Source organism: Myotis brandtii, unplaced genomic scaffold, assembly GCF_000412655.1.
Source record: "Myotis brandtii unplaced genomic scaffold, ASM41265v1 scaffold506, whole genome shotgun sequence".
Taxonomy (NCBI): Eukaryota; Metazoa; Chordata; class Mammalia; order Chiroptera; family Vespertilionidae; genus Myotis; species Myotis brandtii.
The window spans coordinates 2,729,148-2,754,197 of NW_005369287.1; the positions used below are offsets into that span (position 1 = coordinate 2,729,148).

The 25,050-nt window shown below is 39.5% G+C and overlaps 1 protein-coding gene across 1 annotated transcript in view; it reads left to right on the forward strand.

The window, feature by feature from the left end:
• The window catches only part of UBP1 (upstream binding protein 1 (LBP-1a)), a 44,220-nt gene that overhangs the window by 10,328 nt on the left and 8,842 nt on the right, over positions 1-25,050 (forward strand). The window contains exons 2-12 of the mRNA XM_014548378.1: positions 2,906-3,083; positions 9,201-9,277; positions 9,714-9,819; positions 10,564-10,670; positions 13,000-13,152; positions 13,251-13,361; positions 13,808-13,915; positions 18,781-18,884; positions 21,010-21,064; positions 21,302-21,395; positions 24,917-25,007. Of these exons, the coding sequence (XP_014403864.1) occupies positions 2,906-3,083; positions 9,201-9,277; positions 9,714-9,819; positions 10,564-10,670; positions 13,000-13,152; positions 13,251-13,361; positions 13,808-13,915; positions 18,781-18,884; positions 21,010-21,064; positions 21,302-21,395; positions 24,917-25,007 (1,184 nt within the window). The remainder of the gene's footprint in view (positions 1-2,905; positions 3,084-9,200; positions 9,278-9,713; positions 9,820-10,563; positions 10,671-12,999; positions 13,153-13,250; positions 13,362-13,807; positions 13,916-18,780; positions 18,885-21,009; positions 21,065-21,301; positions 21,396-24,916; positions 25,008-25,050) is intronic.

The window sequence follows — 25,050 nt, forward strand, 5'->3', positions numbered from 1 at the left end:
AACATCGATGAGAGAGAAACATCGATCAGCTGCCTCCTGCACACTCCCCACTGGGGATGTGCCCGCAACCAAGGTACATGCCCTTGACCCTTGAGTCCGCAGGCCAATGCTCTATCCACTGAGCCAAACTGGTCAGGGCATATTATTATTATTTTTAAAGATAGACTTCTATTTCTTACAGTTCTGGAGGCTGAGAAGTCCAGCAAGGTAGATTTTATTCTGGTGCCTCTTTTCTTGGCTTATAGGCAGTTGCCTTCTATGTGTATTCACATAGCTTGTTCTGTGTGTGGTTGCTTGGAGAGGAGAGAGAGATCTCTTTTCCTTTTTATTTATTTATTTAAATATATTTTACTGATTTTTACAGAGAGGAAGGGAGAGGGATAGAGAGCTAGAAACATCGATGAGAGAGAAACATCGATCAGCTGCCTCCTGCACACCCCCTACTGGGGATGTGCCCGCAACCAATGTACATGCCCTTGACCGGAATTGAACCTGGGACCCTTCAGTCCGCAGGCCGACGCTCTATCCACTGAGCCAAACTGGTTAGGACTTTTTTAATTTTAATTTTTTTTTTATTGATTTCAGAGCAGAAGGGAGAGAGAGAGAGATAGAAGCATCAATAATAAGAGGGAATCATTGATCGGTTGCCTTCTGCACACCCCACATTGTGGATCGAGCTTGCAACCTGGGCATGTGCTCTGACCAGGGATCAAACTGTGACCCCCTGGTTCTTAGGTCAATGCTCAACCACTGAGCCACTCGGTCCAGGCTTATGTCATATTTTGATGGCATGTATTTAATGATCAATCCACGCAGTTAGCATTGGGATCTTAAAATTATGCATTTCCTATGTCACCTTTCAGTATAATTAACTAATACTTCTAAGTCATAGCTTTCATTCTTATTTATTTTCTCGCCAAGAGGATTTTAAATGCTTACATATATGTATGACATAGGAATATACATATTTTCATCTACTGTAGAGCCATTGTGGCTATGGTTGTTTTTCATAAAGACAACTGCTCTGAGTCTTCATAAGTTTCATTTTTTGTATCTGTTCCATTTGAGTGGAACTAAGCCCCTACCTAGGTCTCAGTGTTGAGAACTCCAGAGGAGGGCTGGAGGAGATCTCTGACTGCGTTCCTCAGTTATACTGTATGCAGAAGAGTGTTTTCATAAATCTTAGGTATAAATAAAAGAGAAGTAGAATTAGTGGTAATTTAGTTTCTGAATAATCCGTCTAGTGATTTAATAGAAATGTATCCGAGAAGGAGGGAATGCAGAATTTTCCTCCCATTTTATTTCCACATTTTGTTTGTAAATTAAATTTACTTAAAATGGGCCAAATACCTGAGTTAGTGAGCAGCTTGCAGAAAACAGAAAGGGAAATAAGCAATTCAGACAAGCCTTTGATATTGGTGTTAGAGTATTCATTTGACTACTTTATTATTTTACTTTTTATTGAAAAATGAATATAGAAAAATTATCAAGATGTAATGTACATCTTAGTGACTTATGTCAGTTACTTCATACACTAATGGTAGGAATGTGAACTGGTGCAGCCACTTTGGAAAACACTCTGGCACTTGCTCAAAAAATTAAACATAGTTACCATATGACCCAGTAATTCTACTCCTAGATAGATACAGATATAGATATCCAAGGGGATTAAACATATGTCTACACAGAAGCATATACAAGTGTTTGCAGCAGCATTATGAATAATAGCCAAATATTGGAAACAACCCCGATGTCCATCATCTGATGAATGGATAAATAGAATGGTATATCCATACAATGGAATATCATTCAGCCATAAAAAGGAATGAAGTAATGATACGTGCTGTAACATGGGTGGACCTTGAAAACAGACTAAGAAAAAGACCACATGATTCTGTTTGATTAAATGTCCAGTATGGGCAAATCTATAGAGACAGTAGATCAGTGGTTGCCAGGGGTTAGGAGTATGTAGGGGCAAAGGGACAAGGGATGACTGCCAGTGTGTACGAGATTTCTTTTTGAGATGATGAAAATGTTCTGGAAGTAGTGATGATGACTGCCCAACTCTGAATATACTAAAACCCACTGAATTATATACTTTAAAAGCATGAATTTTATGATATGTAAATTACATCTCAGCTGTTTTTTTAAATTATTAAAAGCAAGCCAAACATCCACATATGTTTAATCTCCCAGGTTAACAGAATATGGACCGTGCCCCAGAAGACACCCCCACCCTCTCCCATTTGCCTCCCAATTAATGCGCCAAGTTATTTTTGGGAGAAAAAAAGTTGTTTTTACTGCTACTGTTTGCTTCTCAGAAGATGCCATTGTTTTAGACTAAGCACGAAGCTTTATGCTCTCAGCACTTGCCAAGCCTTGCAGGAAACTTTTTGTAAAGTACCATTTTAATCAAATGATTCTTTGTGATTTCATGGTGCTAATGTGACCTACCTTCGGCAGCAATAGTGCCTGCCTTTCGAAACAGGCTACACTCTGTTGACTTGCGCGCGCGCTCTCTCTCTCTCTCTCTCTCTCTCTATATATATATATATATATACACACATACATACATACATACACACACACACACACACACACACGATACGGAGTTTAAAGTGTTGTTAAAAAGTTACTTTAAAAATTTTTTTAAATTTTTATTTTTAGCCTGGTCTATCAGTAACATGGACTTTACTATTAAATACTTCTTATTTAAGCTACCTAATCATAGCTGCTTCCCTTCTCCCCACAACTACACTAGAGGTAACAGGTTTAATATTATCATTTGGGGGAGCCAGATTAGCATTGATCTTTTATTCTGTGTATCATTTCTAAACTTAAATTTTAAAAGAAACTACCCTTAAATGTTTTTACATGCTTTTATATATTTTAAACCCAAAATAAGGTCAATGTTGATTTTTTGCTTTTCAGTGATGTCTTGGCATTGCCCATTTTCAAGCAGGAAGATTCTAGCCTTCCATTGGATGATGAAACTAAAAACCCGCCCTTTCAGTATGTGATGTGTGCCGCAACATCTCCAGCAGTAAAACTGCATGATGAAACGCTCACTTACCTGAACCAAGGTTAGTATGGTTGTGTCATATTTTGATGTTAGAATTTACAAGAATCCTAAATGAAAGTTTTGACTGCTTAGATTATTGGAAGTCATTTTGAGTTAGATTTCTTTTTCCCTTAAGTTATATAACATTAGTTCACAAAAATTGTAGGAAACATGTTGTGAGCCAACAAAGTTATAGTTTGTGGAGACTTATTTGCATAATGAGAGTCTGTGGAACAAGATTTATTATATGGTTTTTCAGATAAAATCCAAAGAAGGAGCAAGTAGGAAAGGATGTCAGTTATTTTTAGTAACAGTGGTTTCAATGTGGAACTTGAGAGTGAATCAGAAGTCCAGCTAGCAAGGAACCTGGGTCTCTGACATGAAGCATGTACATGCTGAAAACAGACATTAGCTGTGTCAAGATGAAGTCTACGGCTAAAATAAATCATAGTCAAATTTTGTCTACACATACCTTGTTTATGCTTTATGAGACTATTGTATTTTGGTGCTAGAAAAGCGAGAGTGGGGAGAATGGAGAATAGAGATGTGGGGGGGGCAGAATTTACCTTGGGGAAGTATGAGGGATTTTTTTCAGGTGCTCTTAGCAGTTTGGGCACAGGCCAGTGTGACCTCCCAGTGTAAACAAACATACTCTGTTATGCAGGAATTAATTTGTTGGATACATAAAGTGAAAGCATGTGAAATTTTTTTTTTTAGTACGGGTATTTTGTTATAAAATAGTACATACTCATTGTAGAAAAATTGGGAAATATGTCAAGGGATAAAGCTGAAGATTGACTGCAGTTGCATCCCACCAAGATAACTAATTAACATTTAGGTATATTTCCTTGTATGTACATTTATATTTTTTTGTGTTTTTTTTAAATTGATTTTTAGAGAAAGAGGAAGAGAGAGGGATAGTAAAGATAGAAACATCAATGATGAGAGAGGAGCATCATTGATTGGCTGCCTCCTGCATGCCCCTTACTGGGAATGGAGCCCACAACCTGGGCATGTGCCCTGACCGGGAATTGAACCGGTAACCTCTTGGTTCCTGGGTCAATGCTTAACCATTGAGCCACACCGGCCAGGCTACATCTATTTTTTTTAATGGAATTAACATCTATTCACTTAAGAGTATATTGTAATTATTGATCTGTCATTAAGTAGAATCTTTATTCCTTAAACTGTTGGAACGAGTTACAGATTTTAGACTCTAGTGATAACATTCAGAAATATGAAAGAATAGCTTATTTTTAACTTTCCATATACAAGTTTAGGATCTCTGAGGTTTTATTTCAGGTAATTCTATCTATAGCACCTATAGCCGTACTCTAATTTTGTTATTAATATTGATTTAGTATAATGTTGAATTAGTGTTTGGGTAAGCATTCAGTTATTTGAGACTTGCGTGTCATATTTGAAAGAACTGTAATAGTTTATATGGTAATCTGTTTTGGACATAAACCTCTCAGGAGAAATAATGTAGGGGCAAGGATATTCACTGTAGCTTTATTTGTAATGATAAAAAAAAGAAAATAACTTGAATTTTCTTATGTGGAGAATGATTCAATAAGTTCTGTTACATGCATACCTTGAGATGAATGAGTACACACACACACACATTTTAAAGGCATGTGTTGGATGTGTCTGTTCATGGGCCTGGGGAAAATATTGATAATTTATCACTATTATTACTAAGCCAGAAAAAGATAGTTCATATTGACAAAAGTTGCAGTCCACCATCTATAGTGATGATTTGTTAGACTGACATTTACTAAATGCTTACAGTGTATGAAGCATTGTACTAAATAATACATGTGTTATCTTCCACAATAACCCAGGAAAATTTTTATTAATTTCTTTTATAGATTTAAAAACTGAAGCTTAAAGCAGTTGATCAGCTTGCTCAACATCAATTTGGTCAACCTTAGATTTTTAAAAAATTACTGAAGTTTATATACAGTAGTGTGCACAGGTCTTAAGAGTATACACCATTTTAGTAACATCTGTGCATTAGCTTCAGTGGTGTGACTTAAGTATTGACATAATTTACCGTTTACTCTTTCTGTTTCAGAAATTAGATTGTGATTCAGTTTTATTGTTCATGAATTGATTTTCTTGTATTCAAACAAACTGTTCAGCTCCACCAAGGAAGATGACTTAAAATGGCTATGTTGCTGGCTTATCAAAAAAAGATACGCTCACTTTAAGGGATTAGATAGGACAGTGGTCGGCAAACTCATTAGTCTACAGAGCCAAATATCAACAGTACAGCGATTGAAATTTCTTTTGAGAGCCAAATTTTTTAAACTTAAACTATATAGGTAGTACATTGTTATTAACTTAATTAGGGTACTCCTAAGGCTTAGGAAGAGCCACACTCAAGGGGCCAAAGAGCCGCATGTGGCTCTCGAGCCATAGTTTGCCGACCACGGAGATAGGACATTTGAAGTTGTCATTCATCAGCATGAGTTTCATCCCTCTTAAGCTTCCATATGTGAGTTTATGCATTTATTCTAATGAGAAGGAAATAAAGCAGTCACTTTTTTCCTACTAAAATCAAGTGCTATATAACCATATTTTAGTGATGTCATAGCTGTCATGATGTTGTAGTGCACTGGGTTACTCACATGTTTGTGGTGATGCTAGTGTAAACACACCTACTGTGCTGCCAGTGCTATAAAAGTATAGCACATACATTATGTACAGTACATGATAATAAATAACTTACTGGTTTTTGTAGATTTTATCATTATTTTAGTGTACTCTTTCTGCTTATTAAAAAAAAGTTTGCATAAAACAGTGCATTGTGTCACCCTGGCCACAGCCTCGTGCATCTTGTGTTTACTGTGTCTCCTAACTAACAACATCGTTTTCTCTTGTGTTTGATTTAATCTCATATTGTTTTGTTCATTATGGCCCCTGTGTACGAGATCCACTGCTAATGTTGCCAGTAAGAGGCCACATCAAGTGATTGGTATGGAAAGGAAAATAAAATTAAGGATTACAAAGGTGGAAAATAAGTTATGGTTATTGCTCATTAGTTGGGCATGTCTCATTTCACCATAGCTACCATCTTGAAAAACAAAACCAACGTGACAGAAGCTATGAAAGGATCTGCTTTATTGAAGGCACTGAGACTAACAAAAATTCCAGAAGGGTTTATATCAGACATGGAGAAACTTGTAATGACCTGGATTGAAGACTGGAAACAGAAGCGTATCCCTTCAGCACCAGACAATCATAGCCAAAGCAAAAGTTTATTTGCAATGTTGAAAGAAAAAGTGGACTTGACTAGGATGTTTAATTTACTGCTTGCTCTAGGTCAGTGATGACGAACCTTTTGAGCTCGGCGTGTCAGCATTTTGAAAAACCCTAACTTAACTCTGGTGCCGTGTCACATACAGAAATTTTTTGATATTTGCAACCATAGTAAAACAAAGACTTATATTTTTGATATTTATTTTATATATTTAAATGCCATTTAACAAAGAAAAATCAACCAAAAAAATGAGTTCGCGTGTCACCTATGACATGCGTGTCATAGGTTCGCCATCACTGCTCTAGGTGATTTACATGATATAAAAGTCATTATATATTACACTAGGGTCCCAGTGCATGAATTCTTGCACCTTGAAAGGAACTGTGGGCCACGAGGCTGCGGTGGGCACAGGGGTGGGTCTTGGCCCATCCTCTGAGGCCCCTGTTCCGCTGTCTGCCGGCAACCCTGCTCCCGCAACTACTGATCCCACACACTGACAGCGCATAAATTGGGGCTGGCACCAGCAGTGGGTGCGAGTGGGACGGGCGCTATCAGCGGATTCGAGTGGCAGCGGCTGCCTCTATCGCCCCTCAGGAGCAGGGAGAGGTGGAGAAGCCCTAAGGGGCGATTGGGGCTGGTGCTGGTGTCCGCAGCAGGTGCAAGTGGGGCCGGTGCTGGCGGGCGGGACCGCAGCATGCGGGAGCAAAGAATTTTTAGTAACCACCAGAGGCTTGTCCCAATGACAGCAACTGGCGCCCCTGCTCACCTCCTCCACCATCCCACCACGGCCGACACCCACCATGTTCCACGTGCACCCCCTGGTGGTCATTGCACGTCATAGCGACCGGTTCAGTTCCGCAGTTTAGTCTATTTGCATATTCGCCTTTTATTATATGGGATAACTAGAGGCCCGATACACGAAATTTGTGCAAGGGGCTCAGCCCTCGCAGCCCCGGCTTCGTCCAGAAGGACATCTGGAAAGTCATTCAGCTGTCCGGTCTAATTATATTACGCTTTTATTATTATAGATGTGAAAGTGAGTGTTGAGTCTGCAAGTGCTGATGAGAAGGTAGCTGAAAAATTTTTGAAAATTCTAGGTAAAACTGGTTGTGGAGGAAAATTACTTGCTAGAGCAAATATTCACTTTGGATAAAACCTTCATACTCTGAAAACGGATGCCTGAAAGAACTTTCATCCATAAGGAAGCCAAATCATTGCCAGGCTTTAGGGATAAGTCTGTTTTAGGGGCAAGGTTGCAGGCTACAAACTCACACCCTTCGTGATCTGGCCCAGTGAGATCCCCAGCGTCCTGGGCCTGTCAGTAAGCACACACTTTAGTGTACTGCAGGAGCAATAGAAGTCGTGGATGACCCACCTCTTCTAAGATGCTGGCCTGCATTGCTAAGCCAGCAAAATGGAGAAGTACTATTTGGAAAATAACATACCTTTCAAGATTTTACTTTTTGTTGATAATACTCTAGGCATTCTCCTTTTAGTGATCTTCATCCCAATATCAAAGTCGTATTTCCTTCCAAACACTACTTTTTTGCTCCAAACAAAGAAGGAAGGAGTTACGGCACCTTTTAAGACCTAGTACCTGCAGAGGATCTTTTTCTAGGCTATTGCTACAATTGATGCAGTTCTGGAGGATTGCAATATCTATGACTGCAGCAAGAACCTTGCTTGGGGTGGGTGATGTTACCAAGGAGATATGAATGGCACCTGGAAGAAGAAACTCAATAAGTTTTTTATTACTTTAAAGGATTTTCCAAAGACGAGGTTGCAAAGATCAACAAGGCTGTGGTTGAGATGGCAAACAACTTTAACTTGGGTGTGGATGAGGATGACATTGAGGAGCTCTTAGAGGTGATTCCTGAGAAATTGATTAATGAGTTGTTGGAACAGGAATGCATAGCTGAAGAAGAGGCAAGAGAAGGAAACTGCAGGAAAAGAACTCCCATGAAAATGGCACAGTGAAGGGTTTAGCAGAAGCTTATGCAGACCTCAACAAATTCCTTTAAAAGTTTGAAAACATGGACCCCAACAGTGAAGGGCTTTCATTAATGGAGAGGAATATTCATGGTGCACTATCTGCGTACAAACAGATCTCTGGTGAAAAAAGAAATGAAAAAGCACATGGATATATTTCTGTAAAGAGTGACACCTCAAGAAGAGCCTCAGGCAGGTCCTTCAGGGGGTGTTCCAGAAGTATGTTGTCATAGGAGAGGACAGCTCCACGTGTGTTATTGCTCCTGAAGGCCTTCCAGTGAGACAAAATGTGGTGGTGGAAGACAGTAATATTGATGGTCCTGACTCTATGTTTTGTTTTTTTTAATCAACAAATTTAGCTTAGGCTAGATTTTATTTACTAAAGATTAAACTTAGACCACATGAACTTAAAATACATTTGAATGCCCAGTCCTTACAAGTGCTTGCCTTTAAATTAATTTTAACAATACCGGGGATCAAGCCCACAACCTGGGCACATGCCCTTGACCGGAATCGAACCCAGGATCTTTTAGTCTGCAGGCCAATGCTCTATCCACTGAACCAAATTGACTAGGGCTATATATACATTTGAAAAGCTGTTATAAAAAGTTGATCTCAGGTAATGGATATATGTATAATGTAAATTTAATGTAAGAGTAATAGATAAAAATGAAAATACATTGACAAATTCTTTTTAGTCTTACATAATACTGTAAGAAGGAAAGGATAGTATGGGTTGCAGGGAAAAGGTAATAAACCTGACTTTGCTTTTTTAACAAATGAACATTGTGTAATTGTATATTTTGAAAGATAGTTAATATTTTTTATTAAATAGTAATGTTCGTTATGTGGATTGTTTTTGATGCACAATTTCTTTAAAAATAGGTCAGTCTTATGAAATTCGGATGCTGGATAATCGGAAAATGGGAGATATGCCTGAGATCACTGGAAAATTGGTAAAGGTAAGGTCGATCTTTTTACATTCCTAGTAGATATTGCAGTGATTTTTAAAAAGCAGTTTTGATGCAAGAGTTTTTACAAAAAGTTTAACTTCATTATTTTAAAGCTCCTAACTTGTTGGTTGGTATAATGTGAAAGCCCTTTGGAAATGTACCATATGAAATTTACTTGCAGCTATGTGTGCAAAGACCTACCACCACTACAAAAATTTTAAGTTTCTCTTTAAAAGTAAAAAATAACATGAGGGGCCCTAACCGGTTTGGCTCAGTGGATAGAGCGTCAGCCTGCGGACTCAAGGGTCCCAGGTTCGATTCTGGTCAAGGACGTGTACCTTGGTTGCGGCCACATCCCCAGTAGGGAGTGTGCAGGAGGCAGCTGATCGATGTTTCTCTCTCATTGACATTTTTAAAGTACTCATTTCCCCCACTTATTCCATAGAGCATCATAAGAGTCGTATTCCATGATAGACGGCTACAGTATACAGAGCATCAGCAACTCGAAGGTTGGAAGTGGAATCGCCCAGGAGATAGACTTCTTGATTTAGGTACAGTGACCGTCAGAAGACCTTGGAGAGAGATATAAAAGCATTTTAGTTACACCCATGTTGGCACCACGTGTAATTGTGTGGAGTGTTTTGGTGTGAATGGATTCTCTGTGCCTTGAGTTGTTTTATAGTTTAAAATGTTGACCCTTGAACAACGAACGCTGGGAGATACGGGCTGACCCCCATGCAGTGAAAAATTTGCACATAGCTAGACTCCCCAAAAATGGAATTATTAATAACCTGCTGTTGATCGGAAGCTTTACAGATAATATAAATAGTCAATTAACACATATTTTGTATGTTATGTGTATTATATACTGAGATCTTAAGCAAGAGAAAAGAAAATCCTAAGGAAAAATACACTTACAGTATTTATTGAAAAACTCTACACATAAGTGGACCTGTGCAGTTCCCACCCATGTTGTGTGAGGACCAGCTGTAGAGTTTTGATGAAACTGAAAGACCCTGAGCCAGTAATATTATGAGTTGGAAACCATTCATTTAATTCTCCTTTGGGTACTATCCATCATATTCTGATTAAAATGAAAAAGAAACCATGGTGGGAGAAAGTCTGATACTCATTAGGTGGGTTTTGATGTTGAAATGATTGACCACAGAGAACATGGAAGAACAAAGTGCAGCATAGAGGTATAACATTTTCACTAAAACATAATTAGAGTAAGCTGTGAGCTTTTAAATTATTCTTAGTAGTGAGTTTATATGTAACTTCTTTTTAAAATACAGATATTCCAATGTCTGTGGGAATAATTGACACAAGGACAAATCCCAGCCAGTTAAATGCGGTTGAATTTCTGTGGGACCCTGCAAAACGCACATCTGCTTTCATTCAGGTTTGGATTTTTTTACTTTATTAGACATATACTAGCCTCGTCATTTTTAGAAGGTCATGGATGAGGTTGAATTTTTTTTTTTGAGGTTGAATTCTTGATGCATGATATAAATGTCTTTAAAAGCTTATTTGTAAACTATCTGGCAGTGTCTTTTTTTAAAATATTGGAGTTAATATACTAAATCCGTTATTATAGACTAACACATGTGAAGGCAAGTTGACGTGTGAAGCATTATTTAAATGTTACTTTTACCACTGGTAGTAACAGTAATCAAAACTTCCATTTTTCATAAGATGCATTTCTCTGGAACCAAAGCTGCTATTTTAAAAGATGTGGCCACCCTGACCGGTTTGGCTCAGTGGATAGAGCGTCGGCCTGCGGACTGAGGGGTCCCAGGTTCGATTCCGGTCAAGGGCATGTGCCTTGGTTGCGGGCACATCCCCAGTGGGGGGTGTGCGGGAGGCGGCTGATCGATGTTTCTCATCGATGTTTCTAGCTCTCTGTCCCTCTCCCTTCCTCTCTATAAAAAAATCAATAAAATATATTAAAAATAAATAAATAAAAGATGTGGCGGAAAAAAGTGTACTGTTTTAAGATTCTCTGTTAGCAACATTCTAATACTGAAATTTTCAAATCACAAAAAAGAATAATAAGAATGAATTCTCTGTGTACTCATCACCTTTCTTCAACAGTTATTAGTAGTTTCCCCCTTTTAAGTTATTGATGGAATACTTTAAAGCAACTCTCAGGCATTTCATGTCAACCATAAGGACTCAGTTTGTATCTTTAAGAGATGAAGTTTAAAATATATTCATAAAAAATATATACCATAAAACCCATGGTAATTCTAATACCCAGGATGTTCAGATTTGTAAGTGGAAAGATTAAAAATACTGAGTAGGGCCCTAGCTGGTTTGGCTCAGTGGATAGAGCGTCGGCCTGCGGATTGAAGGGTCCCAGGTTCGATTCTGGTCAAGGGCACATGTCTGGTTTGTGGGCTCAATCCCCAGTGGGGGGTGTGCAGGAGGCAGCCAATCAATGATTCTCTCGCATCATTGATGTTTCTATCTTTCTCTCCCTCTCCCTTTCTCTCTGAAGTCAATAAAAGTATATTTAAAAATATATATATATATACTGAGTAGATAATCTTACGTAGAAAAAACATACTGCTTAATTGCTGACCAGCCTATGTAGACTGTAGTTTTTGTGAACAGTAGAGAATCTTTGGTATTTTGAATTTTTGTGGTCTGGCAAATACTATCTCCCACCAATTAGTAGTCACTAGGAACATGGTTTGTATTCATTGAATAATTTCTCACACTGTTTGTCTAACAGGATAACTAGATGTACAGTGAGTGAAAGAGAGGTAGGAGCTGGCCTTATATCTCAGGTTGTGCACAGTATCCTGCAGAGATCAGTTTTCACTTTGAGAGTCACTAGAAGACAGGATGTGTATCAGTCAGAAATGACCAAGACCTGTTTACTGATCCTGTGAAGTATCCTAACGCTGTCTCCATGGTGGTATTAGGAGAGGATACAGAGTGATGGAAGATGAGTATTGCCCTTAGGACTTTTGGAAGGGTTGACAGAAGAGTTTATCAGTGGTTCTCAACCTTCCTAATGCCGCGACCCTTTAATACAGTTTCTCATGTTTTGGTGACCCCCAACCATAAAATTATTTTTGTTGCTACTTCATAACTGTAATTTTGCTACTGTTATGAATCGTAATGTAAATATCTGATATGCAAGATGTATTTAGGCGACCCCTTTGAAAGGGTTGTTCGACCCCCCACAGGTTGAGAACCGCTGGTTTAGATGGCTACAGGTAAGACAAGTGGTAGGCTTTCTGGGCTGTGGAAGTTCCCCAGGCAAAAGTATTCCAAGTTGATGGAGGTTGGAATAACAGTAAGATGATTGGTATTTTGCAGTAGAGGGCAACAGTGGAAGCTTTGAATGATGAGCTCAAGGTTGCTGTGGATTGAGCCACATGCAAGGCTTAGCTGGGCCTGAGAGCAGTATGCAGTCTGGAGTGGAGGTAGGGGAAGTAGGCAGGAAGCCTCTGTACTGCTGTACCCACAGTCAGAGCAAGTTCTTCCTTAGAGGAGAGGCATTGGAATCGGGGAAGAGCTCATTCCCAGAAAGTTCAGAAAGGCTCAGCTGGCTTTGTGAAAGGAAAACCATATATTAACAACAATCAGAGAAATTCATAACAGACACCTGGCTAAGATGTGGGAGTTTGTTTTAAAGGGCCTTACATTTATAGCGGTGACAGGGCGTCCAGAGGGACAAACCAGTGGATGGTACTTTGAATCCATCTCCAATTGTCCAGGTGCACTGCATCAGCACAGAATTTACTCCACGGAAGCATGGAGGCGAAAAGGGAGTGCCTTTCAGGATCCAGGTTGACACCTTTAAGCAGAATGAAAATGGAGAATATACAGATCATCTGCACTCAGCTAGCTGCCAAATCAAAGTTTTTAAGGTAAGAGATGGAAACCAGGCTTCCAGTAATGAAGGCCCAGTTTTGCTTATAAAGTTGTTTGTAACCTGGTGGACAAAGTAATCTACTTTGTTTTTCAGCCTAAAGGTGCAGACCGGAAGCAAAAAACTGACCGAGAGAAGATGGAGAAGAGAACTGCTCACGAAAAAGAAAAGTATCAGCCATCCTATGATACCACAATCCTCACAGAGGTAATGCAGAGCAGCATTTTGGTGTCTGGAGAGAAGCAGAGGTTTGAATATTAGCACTATTTATAAGGATGAGTTTTGCCAAGAAGGGGTTGGGGAAGGTTGGGGGGTAGTTTGACATATATTCTTTGTGAAATTTGTGGGGGAAATATATTATTTAAATTCTGGGATTTTAATGGATTAGTTTCCTGGGTGGGATCTTGAATGAAGATGCTGAAATCCCAATCAGGTCTTAGAAACAGACCTTAAAAACCTTGAAGTTGGCAAGAGATTAAACCGGGGCCTAGAAAGTTTGATTTTTGTCACTGCTGGGGTTTTGCATTTTCTTTAACTTTGAATCCTGCTAATCATGCAATTGTTTAATTGGACTGCAGAGACATAAAACAGGGTATTGGATCTTTCTTTGTATAATGAAAAGACATTGATCCCAATCTTTGGTGTTTGTCCAGATGAGGCTTGAGCCTATAATTGAAGATGCAGTTGAACATGAGCAGAAAAAGTCCAGCAAGCGGACTTTGCCAGCAGACTACGGTGATTCTCTGGCAAAGCGAGGCAGTGTAAGGGACTTCTGCTTCTCCTTTCATTGTGCAAGAAACCTTGTGCAGTGTTAGATATAGGACCTACTTCCACTGAAAAGTAAAGCCAAATTTGTTTTTGATGTCCTTGTCTTGATTTAATTTGCTTTTGTTTAGACTTCTTGCTTTCTGTTTGTTCCTCGCTGAGGAAAATTTCCTAAATCTAACACTTTAAAAACAAAGTTGACCTTATTGGGTGGTTTTGGAGGGAAAAACGACACTCAGAAATGTGTTCCCTCCCTGTCTCCTTCCCTTTCTCTCCCTCCCTCCTCGGCACACACACTTCCTTTAAGAGCACTGAAATTAATTAAAAATACATTCTTTAGTAAAATAGTTATCATTTTTGTTTAATTTTAAAGGGTTTTGCTTCCTCATGTGTATAACTGATAAGAAAATTTCATGGCTATTTAGAGAAATGATGGCAGCAAGCTTGACATTAACATATGCAATACTTTGTGTCACATTTCCCTGCATGTAGTGTAAGAATGTGTGTCTGTGCTTTTAAAAGCCTGTTTGGCAGCACTGGTAGGAAAATGGCCTTGACCGCATCAGTGTTCCTCTCTGCAGTGCACTGTGAACTTGCATTGCATCATGAACTTGTGCTTCAGGCCAGAGCAGTGCACCTTGCTATATTCAGATCCGGATCCCCCCAACATACAGCCAGGAGATTTTTGGCTGAATATGAGCTTTCTCTGCTTGAGTAGCAAATTCTTCCTTTATGACACAACTCTCCATCTAACAATCTAGATCAGATATATATCCACAGTAAATGTAAACACAGAGCATTAAACCTTTTCTTATATAGCTGTATTAATGGCTACACTATCATTACAGTGTTCATCCTATCAAGGTGCCAAAAATGGAATTTTTCACTCTTAAACGTGTCTAATTATTTGTAGACTACAAAAGTCACAAGCACAATCACTAGAACATCATTTCCAAGTTAAAAGCATTGACTGAAAATGTTTTAAATGCTTCTCTGTACAATAAATCTGAAAGGATGGTGAGCACACTTGTTGCATTTTAACTGGTTTTTTTAATGCCAGTCAAAGGTTGTATGGAACAACTATATACTCCATCCGATTTTGTTTTAGCCTCTTCTGATTTCCCAGCTGAAGAATCACAAGTGGTTCTTAAATTTTTTGGGGGGGGAGGGGGGGATCCCGATAACTCGAATCACTTTCCACTTTTTAAAAAAACTACTTCACTAATTAAAAGGAGTGGGTTCTCATAATTAATAAATTAAATCTATTCGAGCCCAGAGCTAATCTGAAGATGGTAGAATTATTGTTAAATTATTAATGACTCAAGTCTAAAGTATGCAAAACGTCAGCAGTTCATTGGCCTGGGATTTCACATCTTCCTTGTGTGTGTTGCTTGCTGCCCCGGGCTGCATTTGCTTTGGTATTCCTAAGGGTGGTTAGAGCTCTTCTTGGAAACCTGTTTTAAAAAGAAAGTCTGCAACATTTCATTGTTTCAGGTGCCTGCAGAAGAAGGCAACATTTTTCTTAGTGTTGGATAGCTGCAGTTGGCTGTCGGTAGAGTGATATCCAGACTCATCTGTTAAAGTTAAAAGGTGCTGTGGGAAATGGTCCCACGTGGAATGGAGGCACTGTGGTTGGTTCCTAAGAGCTACTGCACAACAAAACCCTTACTTGGTGTGTCTCTTTCTTTGCCTCTGAGCTGTATTTTATTGGCTCAAATCAGGGCTGCTGATTTCTGCAGTCTCAGGTGGGTCGTCATTTTCTAGTCCCCCTGAGGAGGGGCTCTGTTCCCAGTGCACCAGAGCCGTGACTATAAGCGTGCAGGCCAGGTAATGGATTACAGGTTGCCTTCAGGAACACAGGCCCTGCACCTTTGCTTACTTTTAAACATAGGGCAGAATGACCAGGTAGAAGAAACTGAAAATATTCCTTGGTAGCCTTTACCCTTCTGGGTTGAGACTGCTAGAGAAATCTATGAAACACAGGCAGGCAGGTGTTGGTGCTCGGTGGCCATTATAGAACTTGGAATCCGTTCTTTTCTAAAAGTAGAGGCTTCGCCATAAAACCAGCTTTCATTGAACACTAGTTTTCTACTGCTGGGTGAATCGAGTCTCATTTATTGGGCAAGTTTTAGATGTCAGCTATTAACAGCTCTACTTCTCTGCTGCTAAGAGTCTAGATATGTAAGTGAAAATAGAGATGTTTATGAAGTTTCAGGCAATTTGGTGTCGCTGTCACTGCGCTGCCATACTAACCTGAATCTTTTGATGGCTTCATTTCCTCGGTAGACAGCTGGCAAAAATTACAAGGCAGATTTTGGGAGGCTTGACATTAAAAGGTTTATATTATTTTGCTGTTATCCTTGCTAATGGTGGTATTTAGTATCTGAGGAGGACGGTGTAGCAAGAAGATCTTCTGGGTAGTGGAGATGGCTATGAGCATGGCATACCCATAGTTATTTGATCTGTCCGTTGGCTCACATGCTCTTAGGTTCCTCAAACTTTATAAGCTGAGGAGGTAACTACTTTGTAAGGTGGAAAGTAAAAGAATGGGCCTTGTTGTGTGAGGTTTTTTTTGTTTTTGTTTTTTGAAAGTTAATAGTAGTAGAAACAATAAGTGCATCATTTTCCCCATTTTTGAAGCGATACATGATGGGCAGTTGTAAATAATAAGATTCGGGGTTTCTGTTTTATTTTCCTTGTATCAATACTTCTGATGGCTGTCAGTTGCTTTAAGCTCTTGTAACCATTGGAGAGGCTTCCTTTCTGCCCCAGAGTGCTGCACAGCCTTTTAGCTCCTTCACACTAGTGGTCATGACTCTTCCATCGTCAAAGAATTTTTAAGAAAGAATATACTCCTTTCCACATTTTTAGGTTGACATCTGAAAGTTTTCATCATACATTTAAATCATTGCAAAAAGAGACCATTTTCTGACGTAATGAGTGTTTGCATTTAAAATTTAAGATAATTTACATTGCTTTTTGAAGTGTATTCTGTGGACTCCACTACCATAGCAATTTGACACCCACCATTGTTCATTTTAAAAGTTCATGAAACTTACATATATAAAGAGAGAGAGAGAGAGAGAAAGAAATTTAATTTTTAAAATTTCCTGTGACCATAGGCTCTTCAGTCAGTTGAAAAATTTAAACTTTATTATTGGTACCAACTTATCAAAACAACAAATCATAGAAATTATTTTTGTTAATCCTCATCCAAGGATATGTGTGTTTTTTTCATTGATTCTAGAGAGAAAGAGAGAGAGAGATCTTGATGTGAGAAACATTGATCAGTTGCCTTCCAAATGTGCCCCAACTAGGAATCTAATCCAAGACCCTTCGGTGCGTGGGATGACACTCGAACCACTGAGCCAAACCAGGCAGGGCCATACAGATTTTGATGAGAATTTTTTAAATATAAAAATAGAAGTGTGATTGGAAATACATCTCAGAACAGAACCTAATTCTAGATTTTTTTATAGATAAGAAAAAGTTTATTTAGATATTCATTTTCCTTTCGGCAGTGTCTTTCAGGTCTTAAAATTCCTTTTGCGTTATCTGCCAAATATCCCAGTGATGGATTTTATATGACCCTAATAGATTATTTCAATACTGTGTCAGCTGATGGTAGATCCTCCAGAATTGTTTTGAAAGCAAATAATTGGAAGCTACCAGAAACACAGAGAAGAATTTTTTTAAAAATTTGTGTTTGTTTTTGAGGGGCAAAAGAAGTAATATTTATTAACCCACAGACTTTTTTTTTTTATTGAACTTAGTGGGGTGACTAATAAAATTATATAGGTTTCAGGTGCATAATTCCACAACACATCATCTGTATACACTATATTGTGTTTTTACCACCCCAAGTCAAGTCTCCTTCTAAAACCATTTATCCCCTCGTATCCTCTAACTCCCCATTTTTAGAGTCATGTACTTTCTTAGTATCTACCCTAAATCTTTTTTTTTTTTTTTTTTGCTTTGATTTGGGAGAATCTTATACCCCATGGGTAGCCATCATGAGATCTGAAGCCTTTTTTGTGAAAAGTAGGAGAAGAGTGACTATGAAAGGGGACCTTTGAAACCAGGGGCATCCTCAGGCAGATTAGTTTTAGGAAGAGTATGTGGGGTGAGTGATGGGATTCCCTCCATAGCTCAGGCTTGAAGACTTTTACTTGACACCTTGCTGGCCTGTCAGCATGCTTTTCACGTTGATGTGTCTTTGTAGCTGTGCGCTATCTTTGGTCAGAATTGTGTCTAGAGCTGAAAAATACTTTAGTTCACTATGCCTTGTCCAGAAAATACAAGAAATAAACACATGTGGATAAGTAGGTATAGGCAGTACCATACACAGGTGTTTTTGGTACTGGAATGGTCTCAGCTTACTTGGGGATTATTAATCCTAGAGAAATGAAGGAAGCAGGTGGGTACTGGTGAGGGCAGAAGGAGCACTAGGTAGGACAGGCACTGTCTTGGTCACCGTGTGATGTCAGATGTTGCTTATGAATCCTTTCTTGCCTCTGCTATTCTTAAACCTTGATAAGCACCTTTTGGAGAATTGATAAAGAGGGAGGCAAAAAGTTCTTGACAGCAAATTGTATATAAATATACATTTAAAATAATGACGTTTTGCTGCTATCATCACTTCTGGGCTTCCCTAAAATTAATCAGTATCTAGACACATATAGCAGGTGAAATTTTTCCTTGCCACATAGAAGGAAATATATGTTCCCATGCCGTTGCTTGATGAGTGTCAGGTGTCTTGTGTTTTATAATCTTGTTTGGCCAGACTAGATTGTGAAATACAAAGTATTCTTCCACACCCTTTAAAAGCATATTATTAATTTATTTTTGTTTCTATCCTTAGTGTTCTCCGTGGCCTGACACCACCACAGCCTATGTGAATAACAGTCCCTCCACAGCGCCCACTTTCACCTCCCCACAGCAGAGCACCTGCAGCGTCCCAGACAGGTATCTGCTTTGTGTCTCGTGTGCCTAAAGCTGACTGATGCTCATGCTCCTTTGTTTCCCTTTCTCTCAATTTACAGCTACCTTTCCATTTGTTTATCTGACGCATGTGGTCATGGGAAATAGCCTCCTCCATTTCAGGGGGAAATCACTTTTCTTCACCTGCCCGCCTTTTCCTCCTGGCCCTTTGTGCCTCACACACTCACACACTATGGAAGTTGTAGAAGGGGGCGCATTTCAAGATATATTCTTTGTGAGATAAAAAGAACATTAATGAGGTTCATGGACAGAGAAAGAACAATGAGATTTTAAGGTGAAACTATGAATCAATAAGTTAAGATTGCAATCATTATAAAGTACATTTGTCTTTAATTTAATGCTCACCATACTACACAAGGGTTATTTCTCTGCTCCATTTCTTCTCCTCCTAATAGATACACTTTTTTTTTTAAATAACTCTTTACCCTTAAAGAACTTAAGTGGCTTTAGAAATGGGAATGGTGGGCTTTGTTCTACTCTTTGGCCTTGATGTGCAAATCTGAGTCTCGTGTGTAGCGGGTAGGAGCGGGAGCTGTGTATCAGGCTTCTCGAAGTGCTGCAGTGATGTCCCGAGGAGACGTTGCATTCTTAGGGGTTGGCTGAAGGAATAGTGACAGTCAGATCAGATCAGAACTTCCCTGTTGATAGCAGGTTTAGGCCCCACCTCCTAATACTATCTGTCACACTGTGGATAAGGGTTCAATATACGATTTTGAGGGGACACAAGCATGCTTTTCCCCTGAGATGGAAAAGCTGATGAGGCAGCCTTTTAAGTTATTGTGCTTTAAAAGTAGAAAAACAATCTTGGGCTCAGAGACCAGGAGACCAGCATGTTGCCATGTAGGGGGCTCTTCTTTCGGTCAAGTCCAGCCTGAATCATCTTAGAAAACAATTATGATATTAGAGATACGCTGTGAATTGATGTACTCACTAATTAAGTGGCTATTTCTGAGAGCCCACTGTGCACCCAGCACTGTTCCGGGTGCTGTGACATTTAAATGATAGACAAATTCCTCTCTGAGGAGTTTAAGTTCCAGTGGATAGAGGAGGATGCTGAACAATCAACATAATAAACCTAAGTAAAACTTCCGTACGAGTGCTAAGAAAGGAGTCAGAGCCAGACCAGGGAGGGGGCTGCATCCGCTGTGCAGTTGGTTCTCATTTTCCTTTTACCTTAGAAACAAAAGGATAGTGGTATGCTATTGTTTCTTTGTTCTCTTGAATTCTGCCCTCTAATAATGGATAAATGTATTAAAAGGGATATCATTTTGATTTAGGATTATCATACCACTCCTTATAGCTCATTGTTTTCTTGAAGTAGATTTTTTTTTTTGCAGCTACTTTCAATTGTTTATCTTTCTTGATTTCTCATATTTTCCCCCCAACTAAAATGAATGAGTGTCCTTCATTTTCTTGTTAACTTGGAGATAATTGGAGCCCTTTTATTTCATAGAACTAGAATCTTTTACTATCACAGATGGAGAAAGAAAAGGCAAAAATTAAAGTCTTCTGTCTTAATCTCATCATATTCACCCCTGACCAATTGTGCCAACATTCATGGGAGAGGGAGAGATAGAAAGATCAATGATGAGAGAGAATCATCGATCGGCTTCCTCCTGTCTGCCCCCCATTGGGGATCAAGCCCACAACCTGGGCATGTGCCCTTAACTGGAATTGAACCTGGGACCCTTCACAGGCCAAACAAGCAAGGGCTGTGCCAACATTTTTTTTTAATATATATTTTATTGATTTTTTAAAGAGAGGAAGGGAGAGGGATAGAGAGTTAGAAACATCGATGAGAGAGAAACTTCGATCAGCTGCCTCCTGCACACCCCCTACTAGGGATGTGCCCACAACCAAGGTACATGCCCTTGACAGGAATCGAAACTGGGCCCTTCAGTCCGCAGGCCGACACTCTATCCACTGAGCCAAACCGGTTAGGGCTGTGCCAACATTTTTATTGCAAATTTATATTGCTCTCACACAGTATTTTTTTTAAGTTTACTTAATTTTAATAGCCTTTAATGTCTTGATTTTATATAAATAATAACCATAACCATCTTTTCCTTCCCCTCTCCCTTTTCCCCAGCAATTCTTCTTCCCCAAATCATCAGGGAGATGGAGTTTTGCAAACCTCTAGTGAAGTAAGTGTCTTGTTCCTCGAACTATCACATGCTTTCGGGGGCCTGTATTTTTAAGGCTCTGACAGAGGCTTGAGTAAGTGGTTGGGTCACTGAGTGCTCCTTGGGTGTTCTTTTACCTCAGACTTGGAGGATTTCTGTTTTGTGTCAATGTTCTTTATAGCATGCTTAGAGGCCTGGGTTCAGTTTTTATAGGTTTGAATAGTTTCTTCTATTTATATTCATTTTCTTTGTTAATAGCAACTTCAGCCTTCAGCCACCACCCAGGAAACACAGCAGTGGCTGCTCAAAAACAGATTTTCTTCCTACACAAGACTGTTTTCCAATTTTTCAGGTATGTTTGTGTGTGTGTGTATACACATGTACATGTGTACACATGTGTATATTTTGTCTCTGTACTTTCCGTTAGCCTTATTTTTTTAAATGTTGAAATAATTATAAATTCATAAGATGTTGTTAAAACACATTCCGGGAAGTCCCGTGTTCCTATCACCCAGTTCCCCCCAGAGGTAATACTTTGCACACCTGTTGTACACTATCAAAATTATGAAACTGACATCAGTACAGTCTACTTCCTCACCAGTTCTGTGTGCCCTCATTTTGTGTACAGGCACATATAGTTCTATGCAGTTTTTTCATTTAATTTTTTATTTTGAAATAATTTTTTCTTTACAGTAAGTTGCAAAGATAGTACAGAGATGGTCCAGGGTACCATTCACTCACATAATTACAGTACAATATCCAGATCATGAAATTGACATTGGTGCACTGTGTATATATAGTTCTGTGTCATATATCACATGCATAGATTTGCATAACCACCACTGAAGATATGATGAGAGGTACGCCATCACAAGGATTTCCCTTATGCAGCCCTAAACCCCCACCCCCCATCCCTAATCCCTGGCAACCATTAATCTGTTCTCTGTCGCTATGATTTTGTCATTTTAAGAATGTTATATAAATGGAATCATACAGTATGTGACCTGTTGAGATTGGCTTTCTTTTCACTCAGTGTAATGTCTCTCCAGGTGGTTGTGTGTATCAGTAGTTTGCTCCTCTTTGTTGCTGTGTAGTATTGCATGGCATGAACTGCTCAGGGATGGTTTTTATAGTACTTAAGTGTAGTCTTGCATAGTAAGCGAAGAGAATATTTACTGGGGTTTTAACAGGGATTAAGCTGTGCAACAGGAGAAAACTGTTTAGAGGGACAATAATAGATACACCAGGTGGGAGATTTTTCCCAAACATATTTGGCCCTGGGACCCTTTTCCTACAAAACACTGACCAACATGTCCTGAGAAACACTGGGCCACAGGAAAGTGCCCACAGTGCTGTGGTTATAAACATGCAGCTTGAGCCTTTTAAGAGGACAGAACGTGTGCACATACCTGGCCGAGAGGAAAGCTTGATTTCACAAAGAACATGGCTTCCTTTTGTATGGGCCATTTCCTGCTATGCTTATGATGATTAGTCATTCACATGTAGCTTTTTGTCTCTCGAAAGTACTGGATGAAAGTCATGTGCTACCAGCCACATTTCTATGATTGAGCAGAAACTGGAAATTTAAAAATTTCAGTGTGTGAGAGGGAAACACATCTTAAACTCCCATAAAGAAGACAGGTGGCCCTAGCTGGTTTTGCTCAGTGGATAGAGCAGGGGTGGGCAAACTTTTTGACTCGAGGGCCACAATGGGTTCTTAAACTGGACCGGAGGGCCGGAACAAAAGCATGGATGGAGTGTTTGTGTGAACTAATATAAATTCAAAGTAAACATCATTACATAAAAGGGTACGGTCTTTTTTTTTTTTTTTTTAGTTTTATTCATTTCAAGCGGGCCGTAGTTTGCCCACGGCTGGGATAGAGCGTTGACCAGCAGACTGAAGGGTCCCAGGTTCAATTTCAGTCAAAGGCACATACCGGGTTTTGGCCTTGATCCCCAGTAGAGGGCATGCAGGAGGCAGCCAATCAATGATTCTCTCCCATCGTTGATTTTTCTTTCTCTCTCTCCCTTCCTCTCTGAAATCAATAAAAACATATTTTTAAAAAGAAGACGACAGATGAGTAAAACCAGCACAAAAACTCTAACCGTTGGAGCTGAGGGAAGGCCTAGGTTATGCCTGTTAGATTAGATAGGTACATATTTCCATCTAGAGAGTACTAAGCTCTTTCTACTCTGACCAATGACCACGTGGCTTGGCCTCTGGCCTTTGCCCTGTGAGCTTCCCAACAATAGAATGGTGAGGAGGAGATTGAGTTCCTGCTCTGAGCCTCCTGGACATTCACATTTTGTAGAGGGCTGTGCACATGAGTATCTGTCCAGTTCTGTGGAGGGTTAAGGATGTGCACACACTGTCTCTGGTCACAACTGGGAGCCTTGTTTTCAGAGGTGTGTAGTTGGTCCCAGTAGAGAGATGAGAGAGCCTGTCTTTGTTTAACTGACTCCATCAATGCTAGTGCCTCACAAGAAGTGCTTTATTTCTTTTACAAACTTGTAAAGTTATTAGGTTCTCACATTCAAGCCCTCAAAAAAAGAAAGATAACCCCATTATCTAGCCGCATAAGTAAGTGGATATTTGTCATGGAAGCCATGCCTTAATCCCAGAGGGCATCTCATTTCTCCCAGTAAACTACATCTTGAGTGTTAATAAAAGGGGCGAAAAAAAACCCCAAAGATTACGGGATACATTCACACATAAAAAGTAGAAGAAATGGCCGAAACCGGTTTGGCTCAGTGGATAGAGCGTCGGCCTGCGGACTGAAGGGTCCCAGGTTCAATTCCGGTCAAGGGCATGTACCTGGGTTGCGGGCACATCCCCAGTGGGAGATGTGCAGGAGGCAACTGATCGATGTTTCTCTCTCATCGATGTTTCTAACTCTCTATCCCTCACCCTTCCTCTCTGTAAAAAATCAATAAAATATATTTTTTTAAAAAAGTAGAAGAAATGATGGACTCATGTAACCATCTCCAGCTTCAGAAATGACTAGCTTTACTGATCAATCTTATTCTCAGCCTCTCCCTCTCCCCTTTTCTGTTGTAGTTTACAGCAAATTTAGATAATGTCGTTTACACTTACCAAGTCTTTGTGGGGAATCTTACGGTTTATTACTGTTTCTGTGCCATGCTTCCGTATTAACACTGGCTGCTGGTTACAGAATGCTTGACTTGACATTGCTTGGTGCAGAGAGAGGCCTGCCTACACCTAGGTGTCCTTCCAGTTCATGTTACTTTAGGCAAGTTCCCAAAACTCTGGACTTACGTTTTCTTTTTTTTTGTAAAATAAAAGATTGGTCTGGGTGATCTCAAGGTAAATTATCTGAGGTCAGAATCATGTTTATCCACGCAATAACCACACAGCCAGAATAATGCAAATGGTGAAATCCTGTGTTGGAACAGACACTCCTTTCGGGCCCTGCTCATTGTTCTGATTTATCGGCCTCTGGGCTTCTAAGCTCCTTCTTCATACAGGACATGGAAGAGCCAGCACTTTCTTTGGCTCTGAGAAACAGGTGTGTGTGTATGTGTGTTGTCTTATGTTGTGTATATTGTATACACAGGAGACCTGTGATGGTTGTGTGTGTGTGTCTGTGTGTGTGTCTATTCTTTATGTATACACAGGAGACCTGTGATGGTTGTGTGTGTGTGTCTGTGTGTGTCTATTCTTTATGTATACACAGGAGACCTGTGATGATTGTGTGTGTGTGTCTCTGTGTGTGTCTATTCTTATGTATATACAGGAGACCTGTGATGGTTTTGAAGGACATCTAACTGTGTGAAGACAGATGTCATAAAGCTGCCAATCTGCTAGTTCTTTTTCCATTTCTTTGAGAGGAATCTCTTTATGCTGTTCTCCAGGTGCCGACTTATTAAAACTGACAAAGGAAGATTTAGTACAAATTTGTGGTGCAGCCGATGGAATTCGGCTGTATAATTCACTGAAGTCAAGGTAAAATACTGTGTTTAAAAGGAATGTCTTATGTACCTTTCCT